The sequence below is a fragment of the Myodes glareolus genome, chromosome X, assembly GCF_982192425.1.
Source record: "Myodes glareolus chromosome X, mMyoGla1.1, whole genome shotgun sequence".
NCBI classification, from domain to species: domain Eukaryota; kingdom Metazoa; phylum Chordata; class Mammalia; order Rodentia; family Cricetidae; genus Myodes; species Myodes glareolus.
The window spans coordinates 90,620,872-90,642,599 of record NC_142053.1 but is presented as its reverse complement, the minus strand read 5'-3'; the positions used below and the strand labels follow the sequence as shown (position 1 = coordinate 90,642,599).

General features: G+C 39.4%; 1 protein-coding gene across 5 annotated transcripts in view; it reads right to left on the bottom strand.

Moving 5' to 3' along the window:
• Positions 1-13,891, bottom strand: part of Pola1 (DNA polymerase alpha 1, catalytic subunit) — a 306,054-nt gene extending 292,163 nt beyond the window's left edge. For 4 of the 5 annotated variants that reach the window (XR_015000445.2, XM_048449783.3, XM_048449784.3 and 1 more), the window contains exons 1-4: positions 13,765-13,891; positions 8,627-8,751; positions 5,503-5,599; positions 3,534-3,614 (exon numbers count right to left, since the gene is read on the bottom strand). Coding sequence is in view for 4 of the 5 variants with exons in the window: in XM_048449783.3 (XP_048305740.1) it covers positions 3,534-3,614; positions 5,503-5,599; positions 8,627-8,751; positions 13,765-13,807 (346 nt within the window). In the remaining variant the exon portion in view is untranslated. The remainder of the gene's footprint in view (positions 1-3,533; positions 3,615-5,502; positions 5,600-8,626; positions 8,752-13,764) is intronic. The other variant, XM_085685002.2, reaches the window with a different exon arrangement.
• Between the last annotated feature and the right edge of the window lie 7,837 nt (positions 13,892-21,728).

Below are 21,728 nucleotides of genomic sequence, written 5' to 3'. Positions count from 1 at the left end.
AAAGGTCAATTATTATATAATTCCATTTATATGAAATGTCCTAATAGAATAAGCAAACCCAGAGACATAAAGTACATCAGTAATTGGCAAGCACTGAAGGAATATAGGGGCGTAACTGCTTAATGAGAATTGGGCATGCATCTAAAGTGAAGGTATTCTGGAATCAGATAGTAGAAATGGCTGTACACATTGCAAATTTACTAAAAGTCATGAAAAATATATTTTTTATGTGCCTGTACTGTAAAAACTGTAGGATATTTGTGAAAACTTTAAGACAAGAGAATTATACAAATGTCTTTAGATTTTCACTGACATCATTTGGAACAATGTTTAAATGCCAATAAACAAAACTCAGGCTTTAAGAGTGAGTACAGAGAAGTCAATAGAAGTTTGAAACAAACAAGAAAGACTTCATGAGAAGGCTTTAATCTCACCACTGTAGGTTAGTAGGATTTATTCAGAAATACAGGGAAAAAAGTGTAAGTAAATATTGATGTGGAGTTCTTTAGTGCTAGCTTTATTTTACTGTGCTTTCTCATTGATTTCTTTTCACTACGACATAGTTGATATACTTTTCTACATCTATGGTATGCCGCCAATACATGATGAGATGATTTCAAATACAGTTGACCTTTTACTTCTAGCCAAAATTCTGTGACTTTTCTGTAAATTTTAAAGTAAATTGTTGGATCCTATTATCCTTCCTAAGCTCTTCTGATCTTACCGGGCTTCTGGCAAAGGATACTGTAATATTGATGAGCTGTAGGTATATGGTGGCACAAAACAAGAAGTAAAAATTTCTAAGACCGTTTTCTAGAATCTCAAAACTTCTCTTCACTGATATCTAATCAAGAAGAAAGAATAATACAATCATGGAAACACAATGATGATTCCTTCAACTCAAGAAATACTGCGTACTTTCTTTGTACTGGCTACAGAGATCAAAACTGGGGCAACTGGGACATAGGTCCTTTCTCTGAGATACTTCCTGTTCATTCCAACTTCCTACTACACAGCTGGCAAAAGTAAAATTTAGACGTGATAGGATCAGGTCAAGATCAGGTCAAAATGATACAATTAACAACGCTGCCATAATTCAAGCATAACCTCTACACCTCAGTAGCAATGAGTACATCAATTCCCCAGATTTGAATACAATCCCCCACTTAAAAAGAATCAAGATTCTAGGGAGAAACAGCCAATTCCAAGTTTATGACAGAAGTGTACAGGATAGGGACTGAAAAATCATCTTTGCTCTAAAAGCTGGGAAATGTTCAAAGACTAACAGGACCCTGTCAAAATGATGATTAAAAGGACTCCGTTAAAATGTGAACCTCAAAAGGAAGAATTAAAGACCACTTGTTATGAAAGCAAGATGACCCAAGTTCAAATCTCCAGCACACTCATAATAACCAGGTATAGCCTTGCATGCCTGTAACCCCACTGCTGATAGGAAAATGAATAGATTCAGAGAGTTCACTGGACAGCCAGCATAGCCAAAAACAGCAGACTTCAGAACCTGTCTAAAAGAATTACATGAAGGGTGAAAAGGGAAGATTCCCCAGGGTCTTTCTCTGATCACAGGCATACTCACCCACATGTAAGTTCAGCAGCCAACACACACAAAAGGAAACTAATGGATACTGAACTTTGATAGTATATTTCTTAGAAATATCCAATTTCAAAGTCATAAAATAAAATAGAGAAGCAGAGTGCAGTGATATCCAAAATGCTTAATGAACACATAAGACTTAGGCAAAAGGATCACTAGAGTGCAAGAGTTTGATAGCAGCCAGAGTAACATGGCAAACAAGAGCTTATCTCAAAAAGCAATTAAATGAATAATTTAAAAAATACAAAGGAGAAAATCACCAAAACCTACTCAAAGCATTTGGTGAAGTGTAAGGAAATAAGTTATATACAATATATATGGCTTAAAATCATCCAGTACCTGCGTGACTACTAAAGGGAGAAAGTTTTGCAAGTAATCTGATATTATCAGCTTAACCAAGAAATCAAACTTATCAATAATAATAGAGCAAATAATATCTGATCAAAGGGAAGGTCTCTACTCCATCTATGCTTATAGATGTTGTCACATTTACTCTGAAGTATTTCTTTACTGTTGCCAAAATATCTAACCTGAACTTAAGCACAAAGAAACAATCAGGCAGGGTGGTGGTGGCACACACTTTTAATCCCAGCACTTGGGAGGCAGAGGCAGGCAGATCTCTGTGAGTTCGAGGCCAGCCTGGTCTACATAGTGAGTTCCAGGACATCTAGAACTGTTACACAGAGAAACCCTGTCTTAAAAAAAATTAAAAATTAGAGGAGCCAAGGAGATGGCTCATTAGGTGTCAGCACTTGCTGAGCAAACCTGACACCCTGAGTTCAGTTCCTAGAACCCAGGATTAAAAAAATCTGGGATAGGGTAGCATGCATCTATAATTCTAGCACTCCTACAGTCAAATGAGAGGCTATGGTAGAAAAATCAGCTAGGATGAGGTTCAGCTAACCTGGAAGTCATAGCAGGGAATCAACAGATTGAGATTCTGCCTCCAAGCAAGGTGGAAGGAAAGAACCAATTCCCAAAATGTCCTTTGATCTCCACAAGGACACTGTGGTACAGACATGCCAGTGCATGCATATGGTCCCTCCCTCTGTCCCTTTCTCTCTCTCTCTCTCTCTCTCTCTCTCTCTCTCTCTCACACACACACACACACACACACACACACAAATAAATATATCAATAAATGTTTTAATTATAAAAAATATTTTTGAGCTAATGAGAAATTTTTCCTATAGATATCATATTAGATAATACCATGAAAATGGTGTTATGGTTAAACAGACAAGCATCCTTACTCTTAGAAAGCCACTGCTGAAGTTTAAAAAAAACTCACCACAAAAGTCTTTGTATATGTGGTTAGGAAAAGGGAAAGGAAGCAAATGTATAAAATGTTAATCAAAAATGAGGATCATTTAAAATTTCAACTAAAGCAAGTTGATTCCAACAGGCTCATTTATCCTTTTGACACAGCAACACATTATCATCTACATGACATTTTTATCTACTGAATTCACTGCTGATTATCACACTTTACAAGTTAACTACAACAAATGCATCATGTTTTAAGGGAGTTTAGTTTTGTGTTGGGTTGCCTTCACAATTACCTTGGTATATAAACCTTTTTTCTACTATACTATATTAAAGAGCAAATATTCTAAATATATCACTTCAATAGGAATTAAAAGACATTACTTATTGTTGCATCCTTTAAAATCTGCAATTAGAAAATTACTAAAGAACTGAAAATTTTAAAATAAAAACATCAAAGTCCTTGGATAATGGGGACATAATACGTTTATTTCCTCTTAGAATTTTTGCTTCTTACATGTAATTTTTCTATCCAACTGTTTCTCTATTAGAACATACTCTCAAAGCCAGACTGTATCAGAATACCCACTCACTCCAAATTTTAGGCAATTCTTCAAATCTCAAAATGATATCTTTCAAAACAAAGCATAGGTACCTTTCCCAGAGGTGTCAAGTGCATCATCCTCAAGGTCATCATCAAAAATTTCTCGGCCATCTTCCACATAGCCTGTACCATCTGAAAGAATAAAATTTAATATTGAAATTAATTTCTAAAAGTGGTCCAAAGCTGGGCATGGTGGTGCATGTCTGTAATCTCAGCACTTACGAAGCTAAGGCAGGGAGACTGCAAGTTTGAGGCCAGTTGGGGTTACAAAACGAGCTGAAGGCCAACCAAGGCTTCAGAAATGAAGAATGAAAAGGCAGAATGAAAGACTGCCTCAAAGTAACAAAAAATAAAAAGTGAACAATAATATTTTATTCATGGCTCAAAAATTAAAACCCAAACACTTACTTACTCACTTTTTCTGGTATGTTCCAATTTGTTTGGTAGAATTCTGTTCAAACGGTATAGTAAGGTATAGAAAGGTATAGTAGCATCCACATAGTGGATACAGAGTCAAACCCTAAAGATACAACGCGTATCTAGCTAGGTGAGCTAAAGAAATGATCTGACATACAGGACCAAAAAAGGCTGCTTTATAGTTATTTTGTTCTATGAAAGAAAAGGAAATATCACAAGCCCTGAAAGGCACCCTAATTTCCATGGGAAGACTAGTCACATAGATGACCAATTACAGAAGTAGGAGTCATGAATATAGTCTTCATCTCTTTCATTTGGTCAATATTCTCATGCCAGAAAATCAGAACCTACGCCGGGCAGTGGTGATGCCACCTTTAATTCCAGCACTCGGGAAGCAGAAGCAGGTGGATTTCTGTGAGTTTGAGGACAGCCTTCTCTACATAGCTAGTTCCAAAACAGCCAGAGATACATTGAGAAACTCTGTCTCCAAAAAAGAAAAGAGAAGGAAGGGAAGACAGGAGGGAGGGAAGAGGGAGGGAGGGAAGGAGGGAGGGAGGGAGGGGAAAAGAAGGAAGGAAGGAAGGAAGGAAGGAAGGAAGGAAGGAAGGAAGGAAGGAAGGAAGGAAGGAAGCAGAACCTAGAACCTATAAGCAGGAATCAGAGAGCTTTATACAAAAACAAAAAAACCACTCTTCAAGATACTTTCTGTGGCTCAAATTACATCTCATACTTACAACCTGTTGTATTCTTCACTGCAACTCTGGAAGATAGTCTCTTATCTCTATACCACAGTCAGAAAACTTGAGGCTTAGGTGATATTAACTGACTTACCCAAGACTAGATGGAAAGTGGAAAAGGCAAAACCTGAAGTGTATACCTTAATTCCACAGGCTATAGGACTGTGTGTTGGATCCACAGATTGGTAGTTCTTCATTATTCCTTTTTTTAGAGGAAGACACTGATGACTGAACCCAGTGACCCAAGCATTCCCTCTCAATTCCTACATGGTCAGTCATGTCCTGGTGGGGGGTATTCTTCGGTATGTGCCTATTATTTTCTAAATGGCTCTTAAGTAGACTTCCTATTTTCATGCTTCTTCATTTTCAAAACACTATGGAAAATCTAAACAAAAAAATATGTAGCAATGCTGTGACAATATATATTGACTGTCAGCCAAACTGACAGGATATAGAAGCACCTAGTAGATAAGCCTCTGGGCATGCCTGTGGGAGCTTATCTAGATTAAGGTTAACTAAGGTGGGCAGACCCATCAAGTGTGGGCAGCACCATTCCATAGAGACCCTGGACTTAAACAGAAGGAAGCAAACAGAACACAAAGCATTCCCCCCTCTCCTTCATGATGACTGCAGGTACAATGTCACTTCTGCCACCATGCCTTCCCAAGGATGATGGACTATAGCCTCAAACTTTGACCTAAATGAACCTTACCTCCCTTAAGTTGCTTTCATCAAGTATTTTATCACAGTAAAGAAAAAGATAACAAATGAAACTGCCTCACATCTCCTCAGGCATAGCAACTGCCCCACATGACAATCAAGAAGTAACTAACACAGTGCCTAGCAAACAATTTCCTCCCACATACCATCATCCACGATCCAGTCATCATCCTGCCGTGCCTGAACCAGTTTCGAATACTGCTCTTCATCAACTTCTTCATAAACACTTGTGAGGTCCTCAACCTGCCATTACAAAGTTTATGGAAAAGCTTCAAATGGAGTGAAAGTGTTAAACAATTCTGATGAAAAAAAATTGTCAAATTGAAATTGGAATGGCAGGCTGATAGAGTAGCTGCAACCAAATCATGAGTTCTGACATTCAACACCACTGCAGGGTTTTCCTTAAATAGACATCAATTAACTTAGTATTCCTTTTAGGTGGGTGTTAACATAAGATATTAAATGATTCCATTAGCATAATACACTTGTCACACCATCAATTACTCATCTACTCCATAAAAAACAAACTGAATTATAGCCAATTCTTTATTAGCTACTTTGGGGATTGTTCACATAATTTCTAGACTAATTTTTCCTATACTTAACAAATGCATAAGGCACAGTGTACACTTTCACACTAACTGATACATGCCCTGCAAAGATACTAATTTTAGTAATGATTCAATTAACTAAATAAAATTCAAAGAAAATACCTTATTCGTGCCCTCCAAAAATGAGCAAAACAAATTCACTCTATATTCTGTAGGCAAAGAAGAAATGGTTTTTGAATGATCTGTTTGTCCTACCAATAATCCTCCCTGAATTTCAGGTCTTGAAAGTTAATGCGGATCTAAGTGGAAAGTCCGGTGAAAGTAGTGAATTCTCAAAGCATACTAGCCCACAAATATAAAAATATCAGACCACCTATGCACAGTTAAAGCAATAAATGCCCAGGTGCACACCACTGCTGCAGCTACCGATGGTGATAGGCCACTACCTGCCTGACTGGGAATATGGCAGACCTCATTTAAAACTGCCCCCTCCTGGTTTGGTGGTGGCGGCAATGCCTGTAATCCCAGTACTAGGGAGACAGAGGCACACAGATCTCTGTGAGTTTGAGGCCAGCCTGGTCTACAGAGTGAGTTTCAGGACAGCCAAAACTGTTACACAAAGAAACCATGTCTTGAAAAAAAAAAACTGCCCCCTCCTTAGGAGTCTGTCTTTTTATAAGGGGAAACATACCAAATATACTATAAAAGCTAAGATCTTAGGAAAAAACTTGGAACACAGAGCCTTGAAAGCCTAACAGTTAACAGCTAACAAGATTTCCACTATACAGAATAACAATCAAGATATAAAAAAAGACAGATCAGTGCTTAAGAGGGTCTGAGTTTAGTTCCTAGCATCCACATAAGATGGTTTAGAACCACCTATAACTCCAGTTCCAAGAGATCCAACATCTTCTGGCCCCCAGGGGTACCTGCAGGCACATGTGCAAACACAAAGGCAGACACACATATACATAAATAAAAATACATATTTTTAAAAGACACAAAGAAACTTTCTCATTCTATCTTCTGCATGTATATTACTGAGGATAAAACCCGGGGTTTTGCTCTTGTTAGGCATGTACTCCACCACTGAGCCATACTCTGAGTCCAGCAGACTATCTCTAAAAAGAACACTGCTATTGCCCATCATGAACTCTTTTTAGAACAATACATGTATAAAGGGACTCAGTCACCTAACACCAACATCTAACATGCCCCCAGAAAACTCCTTTACAGAAATTCCTACATTTAAAAGTGCTTTACTTACAGGACAGTGGTGGCACCCACCTTTAATCCCAGCACTCAAGAAGCAGTGAAGGAAGAACTCTGTGAGTTCAAGGTCAGCCTGGTCTACAGAGCAAGTTTCATGACAGCCAGAACTATACAGAGAAATCCTGTCTCAAAAGGCTAACCTCCCCCTCCAAAAAAATAAAAATTTACTCCTGCTTCACCATAACCCTTTTAGCAACTCTTTATGATACCATAGTCTCACTTAACTTGAATGGTATCAAACGGCAAAATCCTTTCTATTTGACTAATACCCCAATACAATATAGGCCAGAGTTAAATGTGAATATTCCCAAGACAGATCACCTCGGTTCAAATAAAGACCCTTCCACTAGGCTCTCACTAACCTTCCTGTGCCCAGTTACCCCACCTGCAAAGTTTGTTAATTATACTATCTATTTCGTATGATCACTGAGAAGATTTAATGAAAAGCATATCAGTAAAAGCACTTCGAATATGTGTTAACACAGAAAATATATTAGTTGCTATTATCGTCTAGTATTTGTTTATCTCTTCTCATTGTTGGCAGTTAAGATATTCAAGAGTATGGAAGGTGAGGCTAGACAATGTTGTGCATTCTGATTTTGACCTACAGGTAATAAACAATGGTTTGAAAAAAAACAGTCAAGAGTATCCCATTCAATCTTACCAACAATAAGGTCCAAATCTCCAATGCTGATCCCCAGCAAATGAGCTTAAGAACAATTCTGAGAAAGTGTTTAGCTAGACAACTTAATAAAATTAAAAGCACTTCTTATTTTCCTTAAGGGACATGTGCAGTATGTGAAATAAGAGTAAAACACAGGTGTAACTACTTTTACTTAGAAAATGGTACGCAAAACTCCAGACAACAACTTTAAAGGGTCTAATACTCTTCATAATCTGTAAATCTACCTAATGCCCACATATGTCCACTATTATGTTGTAAGAAACATGAGCCAGGCCTAGTGATACAGGCCCATAATTCTACTTACTAGAAAAACTCTATGGCATTAGGATTATAAATTCAATGTCAGGCAGTGGTGGCAATGCATTTAGTCCCAGCACTTGGGAAGTAGAGGCAGGTAAATCTCTATGAGCTTGAGGCCAGTTTCATCTACAGAGTGAGTTCCAAGACAGCCAGGATTGTTACACAGAGAAACCCTGTAACACTGTCTCAAAAAACAAAAAAGGGAAAAAAAAAGGATTATAAGTTCAAGACTACCATGAGCCATGTAGTGAACTCCAATCTCAAAACACAAAGTGAAAAAAGGTCTAGGAACACAGCTCAGTAGTAGAACGCTTGCCCAGCATGTAAGAGGTCCTGGTTCTATCTTTGGCCTCTCTACTCTGAAAAAATATTTTAAATATATTAATATTTCTAACGAGGTGTAAGTGGCACAGGACTGCCTGAAGGCTGTGAAACAAAAGACAGGATTAAAACATTACTTACTTCATATTTATACTTCTCACCAGCTTTAGCCTTTTTCAGTCTCTCTAAAGCTTCTTGGCGTCCTTTCTTTGATTTTTTTTCTCGACGAGCTCGAGAAGCTACAAAACTCCCTGAATCTGACACAGCTGAAAAAAAGCCAAGTTTTATGAGATGTTATAAAATTATCAGCCATATTCCCTCAGAACCAAAGGATTGTTTCTGGACAATCATAACCAAGTGAGTATTTTTAGAATGCAAAATAATTTACAAAGCCCATGGTCAAATATGAAGATCCTGTGACTCTCCAAAAATTTCCTAATTTCCAGTTAGAACAGCTGAAGCCAGTTATCTTGTTCACTTCTCTGTAGCTGTGATAAAATACTGACTACAAGGCCCGGCATGGTGGCACACCCTTTTGATCCTAGGACCCAAGAGGCAAGGGCAAGTGGATCTCTGAGTTTGAGGCCAGCCTGGTCTACATAGTGAGTTTCAGGACAGCCAGGGCTGTCCTGTCAGTGATACCCTGTCTCAAAAACCAAAATAATAATAGTAGTAATAATTATAATAAAGCCACTAATTACAAGCAACTTCGGAAAGAAAAGGTTTATTTTTTTTTTAATTTCATGTTAAGTCAGGGAAGGAACCTTGAGTCAGGAACAGAAAAAAAAATTAAAGGAATGCTGCTTACTGATTTACTCTCAAAACCACAATCAACTACCTTCCTTATATCTCCCAGGACCACCTACCCAGGGTTGGCACCTCCCACAGTTGACTGGGCTCTCCCACAGTAATCAATCAAGAAAATGCCTCCATGGATTTTGCCTACAAGCCAACCTCATGGAGGCATTTTCTCAACTGAGGTTCCCTTTTCCCAGATGATCCTACTTTGTATTAAAACTAAGCAGCACACTAACTAGTTCTAGTCTTCTGCTAAGAAGAGGAAAATCTCAAAATCATGTAGAGAAACATTAAAGATGGATATCAGACTTAATATTTCCATCAGAAACAAGAGACCATGAGCAACTCAGTGAGTCGTAAAGGATAATTTATTTGGTGTTCCATTAGTCAAAACGAAAGGAGTCAAAAAGCATCTATTCTTTGCAAAGTACAAGATGCTATGAGACAGAGATGAAAAAGATATAGTTCCTAAATGCATAGAAATGTACAATCTAACATGAAAGATGAGTAGCAAGGGGCTCTAAAACAATGTTAAGTAGCATATGCCCTGATGGAAGTATACAGAAAGCACCTGAAATGTCAGAGAAACAAACTGGCTGAATGAATTTCAAAAGAGCACTCAGAGATTATGACAATATAGGACTGTAGTAAAAATTCACAATGGTTGGAATGCCCTTTGTACAATTATCGAAATAGCAAAAGACCTTGGTGTTCAATCATTTAATTTTTGACCAGGTGTGCTTTATATCATCAGAAACTGGCCAATACACACACACACACACACACATACACACACACTTCATCCACAGAATTAAGACTTTTATACACATGACAAATGATCAAATCATTTTTTTTTTGGCAGCCATGAGTTTAGGCTCAGCATAACCGCCACATATGTCTGTGAAATGGTTTTATTTTATTTGATACTGACTGATTTACTAAAAGGAGTGATTGCAGAAAAAGAGACATTGATAAGAGGCATCCTAAAAACATCCATGCTGGAACATTTATGACATTAAACTGTTTAACTAAGTGTCTGACTGAATCGGAAAATAAGACCTAAAAAATGTGTATTCAATGTTGGCTATAAACTGATGAAAACTGTATCTTTAAGGTAAAGTGTAATTAGAGATCATGTTTTCTCCCTAGCTTTCTGGAAATGGAATCTCTGTAACATCTCAGTTTATTGTGTGACATTCACATTTGACTTTTAAATATATTTTCAGAAAGGTATTAAGTGAAAATTAAAGAATGCAGATACTTGATGACAGTCACAAAATCTTGGGTGTCATTCAAATGATTTAAAAAACCTTGAGCAGGCCTACATGAAAAAGGTCCAGAGATTATTGGGCATAGCCATTAAGAATGCATTCAGTGTATTAAATTCAAGATTTTGACATCTACCCCAAACTCTCTAGATCGTAAAACAGATTTACTCCATAGGCAACACTATACCACTGCACAAAGGCTGAAATAAAAATACAAATAAGACAGCTTCCTTGTCCCCAAGGTTCTCAGTCAAGTAATACAAAAGGACCTAAATGGTGCCATAGAAAAAGTAAGAATGCAGTGGAAATGGAGAGAACCATAACTTCAGGAGATTGAGGAAGATTTAACAGGTGAGGTCTCCAGCAAGCCTAAAAAGTGGAAAACTTCAACATCACAAAACAGAATAAAACATGCCTGAAACAGAGGAAGAGACCTGAGCCAAATTACAAAGAGCAGAAAATGAACTGTTTCCAGAAACTGAGAGAAAGCCAGTGTGGAAGCTAATTTCCTTGCAAGAATACACAGCAAGTAGGGAAATTAGAGCCTAGATTCTAGACATAACAGAACAGATGCCCCAGTTCTGCCAATTTTAGTGGGTGACAAGTGACCACCAGTAAGCCACTTAAGCAATGAACATCTGTCTTGTTTTATTACATTTCACTTTTTTTCTGTGACAGGGTCTCGCCAGGTAATGAGGCTGTCCTTAAATGATGATCCTCCAGCCCCAGCCTCCAAAATGGTAGAACTGTAGGTATTTGCCTCAATGACAGGCTCACCTTGCTAAGCTGCCTACTATCTGAAACTGAGAAATTCTCTCCTATGTCTTGAAGATTCACCTACTATAGTGGGTGTTCCTTCCCAGACGCCTTGTAGCTAGGCTATGAACATACAAAATAGTCTCTCCCAATGACAGATTTTAAATTGAAGACTAATGTCCCAAGGAAGGAGACATGTATTATAGAAATTTGCAAAAAAATAACAACTACTACAGAACTGAAAATGTGAGGCCAGTATATCTCAAGGTATAAATTTCACCATCCCATACCTTTCCATAGGTCGCAGTGACCTCTTCTCTGGCCCAGTTTTGTAGCACAATGGTAATCACTGTTTCTGGCTAAGCAGCCCCAGACTGGCTTTCCAGTCCTACAGGATCACTGCAAATAACACAGTATCCTAATAAATTTCTTCAATTTAAAGTAACTAGAGTTGGTTCCAGTAGCTGTAGTGTTTCTTGAATGAACCACTATATGGCTTTTTTTTAATCATTAAACTCCCAATCTCTAGATCTTTTAAGACCCTTTCACACTCATGAAAAGGGGAAAACACATCTGCCCCATAAAGCTTAATTCTTACATAAAGGTGTAAGAATTAAATAAGAATGGCTATCTTATTTTGTACTTAGCAGTACAGGAGAAATTCAGTGTGCATATGTAAATGCCTAGGGGTGTGTGTGTATATGTGCGTGCATGCATGTATGTATGTAGTTATAGGATAATCAAACACATATACACATACATACACATCACACCTAGTGAATGCTTTGGTCTAGCTTCAGAAAGCAAAAATAAAGCAAGCAGTTTCCTTAGGGGAGACTGAGTGTGGCACTACATATGAATGTTTACTTTCTCCAGTCCATGAAGGCAGAAGCCACACCCATTCTACCCACCATGCTAATGCCAGAGCCTGGCAGAATGCCTATGCCGAGTACCTACATAATAAATATTTGCTCAACAAACCAATATACCACACTTTCTATCATTAAAGTCCCCAGTGGCTTTCTATGTACAACAACAGCTAATTACACACCTTGGTACTTTCTACTGCCACTGTCCAGGTGCTCCACCTTCCAACACAAAAAGACTGTGTTCTCTTTTTGAAAAAAACAATGTCTCTAATGCTTCATGTAAGCAAGTTAGTAAAAAAGAATAGCAATGGGGAAAAACACAAAGATTCAAATATTGTTTTCAAACCACCACTTGGAGAAGCTCAACCCTCCCCCAAAGCAGGCAGAGACAGTAACCTGCAGCAGTCTTTCACATAACCATCTTCTGGTCTGCACTAGAGGAAAAATTCCAGTCACAAGTCCCCAGCAAATACTTAATCAACACTATGACTTAAGAGGGGTCTCAAGATTGCACAGTATCCTCCAAACCGTGATTTCTTGATGTTCACAGATGGAGTACAGTTTTTTAGGGTGAAGAAAGGGCTTAGAGACAAATCACTGATGGGGGGTGCAGGCTGTTCACGCACCCACATCCCACATTCCATTTGTAATCCAGACTAGTCGACTCTCCAAAAATAATTGTGTCTTCACAAATGGGAAAGGCTAAGAAAATCTGAAACCTGTGATTTAAAAGTGATTAGGAAGGAAGAGCTCATTAATGGCGATGCACGGTGAGTGACAGGCCATGTGATGCGGGGCTAAGAAAGTACCTGATTTGAAGTTAGAACTGAAGTTCAGTTACACTTCAGTTGAACGCTGCTGCGAATCAAATCAGGCAAGGCCGTCTGCATTTACGAGTTCTACTTCGGGAAATAACTTCAGGAAATAAAAAATTACTGCTCACCAACTGCCTGATAGCCAGGGCATCCAAAATGCTACAGCTGCTCTTTTTTCTTTTCTTTCTTTTTTTTTTTTTTTGTTTTTTTACAAACTTCGACCAAAATGACTAGACCTGAACACTATTTCTCTGCAGCACTTGAAGAATTTCCCCGTAGGACCTGAAAAGCCCTGACCGTGTAGCGACAAAATGCATACGTGACAGCACTCGCAGCGCTGTCCTCAATACCACTGCTAACGAGCTCGCTGGGACTTCCTAGAAACAGAAACACACGCGTGCTCCATCCCGGCCAGACACCCCGGCCGGAGAGGGCAAACGCCGCCGACACAGCTTGCCAGGAAGTTGGAACCCGCACGTGCGTGCGACTCCTCCAAGGACATGAAAAGAGCAAACGAGTGCGGAGCCTGTCACACGAGAAGGGACCCTCCCCCGAAAAGCCCTTCAGCCTCTGACCCCGGGAGGAAGCCCCATCCCACAGCCCTAGGGTCTCCGCCCAGAAAGATTAAGGTCACCCGCCAAACAGCCCCGAGGGGCGGTCCAAGAGCGCGCCACCTTCCGAAGAATCCACAGCGGAGACCCTCCGCTCCCCTCAACCATGCCGCGACCCCCACACTCCCAGCCAAGTGCCCTGAGCAAGGGCTCATCGCTCACCGCTTGCGCCCAGTTCGCCGTCGTCGCCGTGTACTGGCGCCATGCTCGGACAGTCTCCCGGTTCCGCGCCAAGCAGCCCGAAACTGGCGCGGGGGCCGAGATAGGCGCCAGTACCAAAGCCAATCAGCGGCTCGGAAGGCTGTGGACTTCCGCCCGGAAGGCCACTGACGTGCAGCGCCCGCCGAGCCGCGCTCCGCCCCCGGCCTTCCCGCGGGAGCGCTTTTGGCGCCCTGTGATGACCCCCGAGGGAAAGCGGGAACCAGCGAGGCCTGAGAACTGAGGGAGAAAGCGGTCGGGCGCTGAAAAGAAACCTCCTTAGGACACTGCGCAGGCGCACGCACGCTGTTTTAAAAAACCTGAAGGATTCGTGGGAAAAGGGGTTCTCTGGTCATCAGAGATGATTTTCTGGGAAAAGAAATGCGGGCGGGCATAAACGGAAGGGACTCTGTCTCTGTCTCCCAATCGCTGCTCTGTCTCTGTCCTCCCCGCTCCCCCTCCTCAAAAGAGACATCTTTGATGCACAGTCAGATAGTGATACACAGTCTGTTTCTTGCCTGGTCTCTCCGAGTGTGATTATCCACAAAAACGTGTGTCACAACCTAAAAGTTTGTGCAACATCTTTCTTGAGCAAAAAAGTAAAGTGGCGGCCTCCCAAAAGGAACAATCTGACCTTATGAGCCCATTATGACCTTATGAGCGTAATGCACTTGAAAAAGGAACAAAATGACTTATGTGGTTTGTGTTTGGGTATTTGCTTATTTCTTTTCTTCTGTTCTTTTTGTTTGTTTGGTTGGTTTTTTGTTTTTGTTTTTGAGATGGTTTCTCTGTAGCTTTCGGGCCTGTTCTGGAACTAGCACTGTAGACTAGGCTGGCCTCGAACTCAGAGATCCACCTGCCTCTGCCTCCCGAGTGCTGGGATTAAAGGCATGCACTACCACCACCGCCCGTCTACTTATTTCTTTTAAGAAACAGTTGTTGATAAAAAAATACAACTCTTACCTCTAAGGGAAAAAAAAGTTATCAGTAAACTTTACTCTTGGGAGGCTGAGACAGGAAGATAGCTTTGGCGCCAAAATAGACTATTAAGTTTCAGACCAGCATGGGCTACAGAGAAAGACCCTGCCTCAAAAAAGAAAGAGAGGTGGATAGAGTGAAAAGAAGACAGAAGGTTTAATGGTCGAGCATCAAAAATAATAATAATTGTGAAAACAAAAAAGATGGGAAGTGCTTAATGATATTTCATAAATAAAAGAGCAAAGGGTAAATTGATGTGTACATACTTAATTGCAACAATATATCAAATGCTTAGATATATGAAATCCATAAGCAAAACGTGTATTTTGCCAAGATGATTGAATTATAAATACTTTCTGTTCCTAATGTTCTCTAATGATGGGAGGATGCAAAGCTCAAGTAGACTTGGGCTTTGAGTCATACACTTCTATATAACCTTGGACTGGTTTCAGAGACCAGAGGTTTTTCTTTTATAAAATGTTTTTACTTACCTAAGGAATTATTGTGAAATTTAATTGAAATAATTGCAAATATGCGGGGTGGTGGTGGCGGCACATGCCTTTAATTGAAATAATATCTGTACAGTGCCTTTAAGTTCCCATCATCTGGAGCAGTGAGATAGCCCATGGGTAAAGCTGCCCATGCTGACTGAGTCTGCTCCTCTGAACCTACATGGTGGAAAGTAGCAGGAGAGAACTAACCTCCACAAGTTTTCCTCAGTCTTAACAGACAGACAGACAGACAGACAGACACACACACACACACACACGAGCACAAAATATGTAAATGAAATACATTTTTTCTAAAATAAAAATAATTTTTTTTCTAAATTAAAGATCCCACCATCTGAGCTGAGTGCAAAGGCACATACCTGTAATCTTAGCACTCAAGGTGCTGAGGCAGGAAGATAGAAGGCCATTCTAAGCTACATGGTAAGATCCTGTCTCAAAAAAAAAAACACCACCTAAAAGACAACTAATAATTTTATGTGGGTGTTATTATCAATATAAACATGTAACCAAAAGGATATAACAGTCAAAATTATGACAGCAAGCGTTTCAGCTAACAGGAACTTCAATCAGTTAATCCATCTGATTATGATATACTTTTTTGATTATGTCGATTCTTTACACACACTGACCTACACAGGCCTTCCTAATTAACCATGTGAGGAGGACAAGCAAGAAAGACATCTATGTTCTTTTTTCATCTTAGTACTGGAACATGAATTTTCAGCTAGGAGCATTGACAAAAATGAAGATTGTATTTCCTTATCAAAAAAAGAAGCTTAGCTTTTAACAAATTTCTATACCACAAAATGTGGTTTCACTACAGAGTGCTGGAAAAGACGGGTATTTAAAGATATTTGAAATTAAAGAACATTTGAAATTAAAATTCTTTTTTTTCTTTTTCTCCCCCTTCTTTATTGGTCTCTTCCTGCAACACAGATTTGATGGCTAAAGGTCCTCTAGCCATCTTGGGTCATGGAATGACTGGAAAGGAGTGTAGAACAGAATTTTAAGAATATGGGTTCCTAGGTAGGGGCCACCATAACATCCTTAAGCTAACTCCAGACTTCTACATGAAAGGGAAGTAAACATCAAACCTATTAAAAGGCACTATTTTTGAGTGTCCTTTCATATTTAGCAAAACCTATTTCTAAAAAATAAACTTCTTTTTTACTTTCACCTTTTTCTTACTTATTGAAACTTAATAAAATTAGTACTAGATGAGAGATACAGCCTCTTAAATTGTGTAAAACAAAGCTGGCACCCTTTTTCCATTGTACAACTGTCTCTGGTGAATGTCTGTCTGTTTCATCTAAATGGCAGTAACAGTTAAGAGCAGACAAATAACTTCCATAGCATCCACTCATTCACCAAATGTTCAAGTGCTTACTGCCCTTCTGGTATTGCTCAAGGGTCTTGAGATATGTTGGGCAAGGATAACTTTTCTGGAAATTATTTTCCGCTTCTCCAACAAACTTCTTTTATAAACTAGATTTTTTTTTCCTTTGAGAGAGAAAAAAGAAGTAGGAGCAGGGAGAGACCCGGGGAGGAAAGAAAGGAAGTTAGGGGGCAACAACTACACTAGTGTTGCTTTATCTTTGGCACAGTGATTATGCCTTAATCTACTGCCACTCAAGAGTTGGCAGTGCATTTCTCTAGTAGTGGCTGGGCCGCAACCTGGCGGGAATTCTTGTTCCCACAGGCACTGTTTCTGCCGCTGCTGCTAAAGGTAGCTTTAACTAGATCTCTATTGTACTGATATTTTATTTTTATTTTAATAAATAAAGTTTGCCTGGAGATCCGAGTGCAAAGCTAAGCCGCTAGAGCCCAGGGAGTGGTGGCACACACCTTTAACCCCAGGACTCAGGAGCCAGAGGCACGTGGAATCTCTGTGAGCTACCCTGGGCTACACCAGAGCTATCCAGAAAGAGATTCAAGTGATGGTGGCTCACACCTTTAATTCTAGTGTTTGGGAGTCACACACCTTTAATCCTAGCAGTAGGGAGGTGGAGACAGGACCAATATGGCTAGTCAGAGAGAGGAATATAAAGGGGAAGAGACGGGAACTCACTGGAGTGTGAAGTCTGAGGCAGCCTGAGAATCGCCCCTTCTGTGTGAGCATTGGTAGAGGTAAAAGGTCTCTCTAGTGGCTGCTTCTCTGATCTTCAGATTTAACCCCTATCTGTCTCTGATTTTTTTATTATTTGTGCTACACCTTGTCATTCTATTTATAAATAAGATTAGAGATTCAAAGGCTGGGGTGAAAACCTGCTAGCTCAGACAGGTTGAGTAGCAACTAGCTAACCCTCTCTCCTTGTTGGCGTCTCCCAAAAATTAGTGTTCTTCCCCTCCGCCAAACAAACAAACAAAACCCATGCCACTTCAGATCACTTCCTATTCCTTCCAGTGCACCTCTCTATCTCTTTGAGACGCTCTCTTATGCTCTATGATTGCTTTCTGTTAACTAGATGCTACTCAGCCTCCTGACCCAGGTTAGTTTTATTAAATAAACACAAGTGCAAACTCAGGGTTCACAGTGTCATCGAATATCCCCCAATACACTAGCCAGTGAGATTATATCCTGACACATTTCCTAGGTATGCTCTCACGGAAAATCACCAAATGAGCACTTTGGTTTCAATATTTACATGAGTTTTTTTCACATGAATCTAGACCCTGTGCTTACTTTTCTTTAGGTATATTGACAAAAATTGGCTTTAAGGTCATACAAAGATTCTAAGTTCAACTAGGCAAAATTATATATTTGTGGCTGTGAAAAGAGGATCATCTGCTAGCTGGAAAAAAATAAGCGAACAGTAACAGAACTTGCATAATACGCTCTTCATGGCCCACAAAGAGTCTGGGTGACAGGAGAGACATATAACTGCGCCCAAGGGCAATCCATTTCCCCTTGTGCATAAAATGTGAAGAGTCCTCTTTTGTCTTACCTACCTAAAAAGATGCATGGCACTGGTGACTATCGAAGGGCCTCTCCTCCTATTCCTGGACAAAGCATACTACTCTGGATATCATTTGCCACCCTGTTCCCATGAGGTGCTGTAGTGGCTGATCTTAATGGAGTTTGGTTAAGTACTTAATCTGAGAGCAAATACTCTGAAACTGAGACCAACTGAGTTAATGCCCAATAAAGACAGTTTAGCTCAAAGTGAAATCCATGTCACATCTAAAACAAGAATGGATGAGACCTTCAAAATCAGGGACCAGACAGATTAAAATTAATGAATCTAGCAAGGGAAAGATACAAACAGGTGCACACCATTGTTTCCAGAGCATTAACACAAATAACCCCTTAATTAATTCACAATGGATTTGTGTTATTATTATGGCTGCCCAGTACCTAAATTCCTCCTGCTGTATGTCGGTCGCTTCCCATATTCTGGATTTTGGAAAACACAACTATCAACCTACAAACTGAAAATATTTCTGTCGCAGCAATGCTGCTAGCTACAGCATGAACATGTCTCATCAGCCATTTCCACAAGAGATTTTGATTTTGAAGCTAGTGGCACGCACGCATGCGCGCACACACTAATGTACACACACACACACACACACACACACACACACACGTTGAACAGTATAAAGAACCACTGCATATGCCAGTATCCAGGCCAAATTCAGAAGTAGCCAAGATGCCCTTTACCAGAAAGCTCAAAAGTGTGAGCTTACCAGAGATTTCCTTTTAATGGTTTCCCTTTGTCCCTTCCCACTTCAGCTGGGTTCTCCTAGACAGTCTGTGAGCTACATGATGTTCTCTCAAAACCTTCTTTCTCTTTTCTTCATTGTCATCACCATAGCCTGCCTGCCTGCCTGCCCTCCCTCCTTCCTTCTTTCCACTGAAAATCGGTTTCTGCTGTTGTTTCGAATATCCTACTGACACTCCATTGTAATGTTTTGCTTTATGCTTACTTCACATGAACTAAGAAATATCCTGGTTAATATCTCAGACACTTATGTACAAATAATAATACTGTACAGAGGATGAAATCATTCTTCAATTGAAAATTGACATTTCCTACAATCAACTAATAGGTTATTGTTCTAGTTAACAAATATCTTTTATAGGTTTAAGAAAAGTAGGACTGTCCCCAAGAGAATATCCTTGAGTGTTCAAAGAGAATCTAACCAATATTTACAACACTAAGGACAAAAATCTGGGCTGTGAAGACTCATAAGGGTAACCCCAAGAATCCTTCCCCACAGAAGGCCAGCACTTGGCACTCCCAGGCCATAGTCCAGAGGCACACTCTCACTAACCGGAGAGTCTCTCTATGAGGTTTGACCTTCATAAATATCTCTGTCTTGTCTCTCTGTATTCAGTCATTAAAGAGTAAATTCAACATCTTTTCTCATTCATTCCTTGAAGGCAAAATAATTTGGTAAGATCTGGCTTTCCAGTTCTACTAAGTTGAGACGAGGGGGAAGAGATACTAAAATTAGACATTAATTGTTCCATTTCATAACTGTTCCATGTCACATTGCTAGTAACAATTGAGCAGCTATTAGCTAAGTCTAGAAAAATGAACAGTAACTTAAATGTGTGTTGATCGTGTAGATATGTTACTATGTTTTACAGCCTATAAGAGTTAATCTTGAAGACCAGAATATAATAAGGCTATCTCCTTGGATGACTTGAATCCTAATCCCTATAGCCCTAGGAACTTCTGGACAGAAAATTCTATTTTATGGGGATGACTATAAAACTTAATTAATCATATATTCACTTTGTGAGAGAGAGTTTCTTTTTTTTTTACTTTTGGTTTTTGTTTTGTTTGTTTTATAGCCTAGACTGGTATTGAACTCCTGACCAACTTGCCTCTACCTCCCAAGTGGAAAGGATTACCTAAAAGTACATCATATACATCTTAATTAAACAGCATTAATGTAACCAGAAATATAGAATGAAAATTAACTGTCTTTGAGAAACACTTTTGTACAGTCAATTTTGGCCATTTAGCCAATGCATAATGTCCTTGGCCCCGCTCTCTTACAGAACATTGTTAACTATAAGTCATTAAAATGAATTATTGACCAGTCAAAAAATCTTTGGTGATAACAGGGCCTTGGATCATTGTGTGAATATGCAATGTCACTCTGAATAAAACCTCCCCCAAGTAGCACTACTACTGTTTCAAGACCTTCTAAAATATCAGGGAAAACTACCACTCTGGAATGGAAAATTTGAACTCTTCTAGCAAGTATTAAAGTTACTGGATAGGGCAAGAAGATGACTGAACAGATAAGGAAGCATGCAGCTAAGCTTGACAACCTGAGTTTCGTCCCCAAGACCCACATAGCAGAAGGACCCCCAGAGAATTGAGTTCCACAAGTTGTCTTTTGACCACCATACATTTACTGTGGGACAATCACACACACACACCACATCATACACACTAAGTAAATACATAAATGTAATTTTAAAAATCTAATACAAAATTTAAACAAGGTTAACAACGATGGTCAATATGAATTTCAGAAGAGGAAGGCAGCATGAGGATTTCATAAATTACATCTGGCCAGTATTCTATAAGACAGTGGTTCTCAGCCTGGCTGCAAATTTGAATCATCTGAGTGGTTCTTCCAAATGCCAGACCCAGAGGACAAGATTCCAATATGCAGCCAAAGCTGGGAACAAGTATCCTTAATGGAGCATCGCTAAACTTCAGTGGGATGGGTAACCTGTAAGGAAACTTTCAACCAAACAATATGTAGCAGAAGTTCTTGGGTCCAGCTCCTTTACCTGTATCTCATGCTATTCAGTCCTATGACTTCCTGTAAACTGAAAGATAACTAGGTTCATGGAAAGATTTTATACAAGGTCAGCAGTAACTTTACTAGAAATATTACAAAAGATCTTACTTTTGTCGTTAAGCATCTTTCATCAAAAGAATTGAATCTGCTAGAATCTCTGTAGTCTAAGATTTGGAAACAGAAAATTACTTTCAGTGCAGTTTATCATTGGTTCCTTCCTTGTGTTTCCCTTGTGCTTTCAGCAGTAAAGACAATTTATATTCCACTTTCCTTAGTCCTTAAACACTTACTGATTAATTCCCGCTAGGACAACAAACTGACCCGAACTGTCATGGGACAGTCAAGATTTTGATTTATAACCATTTGCTTTAAGCGATCATCCTGGAAACAGAAGACAAAAGGTACTGAAAGCCGGGGGAAGGATGTATGTCAAACATTACTTTGAAGGCAAATCTGCTGAAAACTTTATATATATATATATATATATGTGTGTGTGTGTGTGTGTGTGTGTGTGTGTGTGTGTGTGTGTTTATATGATATATTGTATAGAAATATATAGAATTCTCTTCAGAACATATATAAGTCATCCTTAGATCCAAAAGAAAACATTATCTCTTGATTGACATTTAATCTCATTCTCCTCTGTTGCCATAAATCATGTCTAGCTAC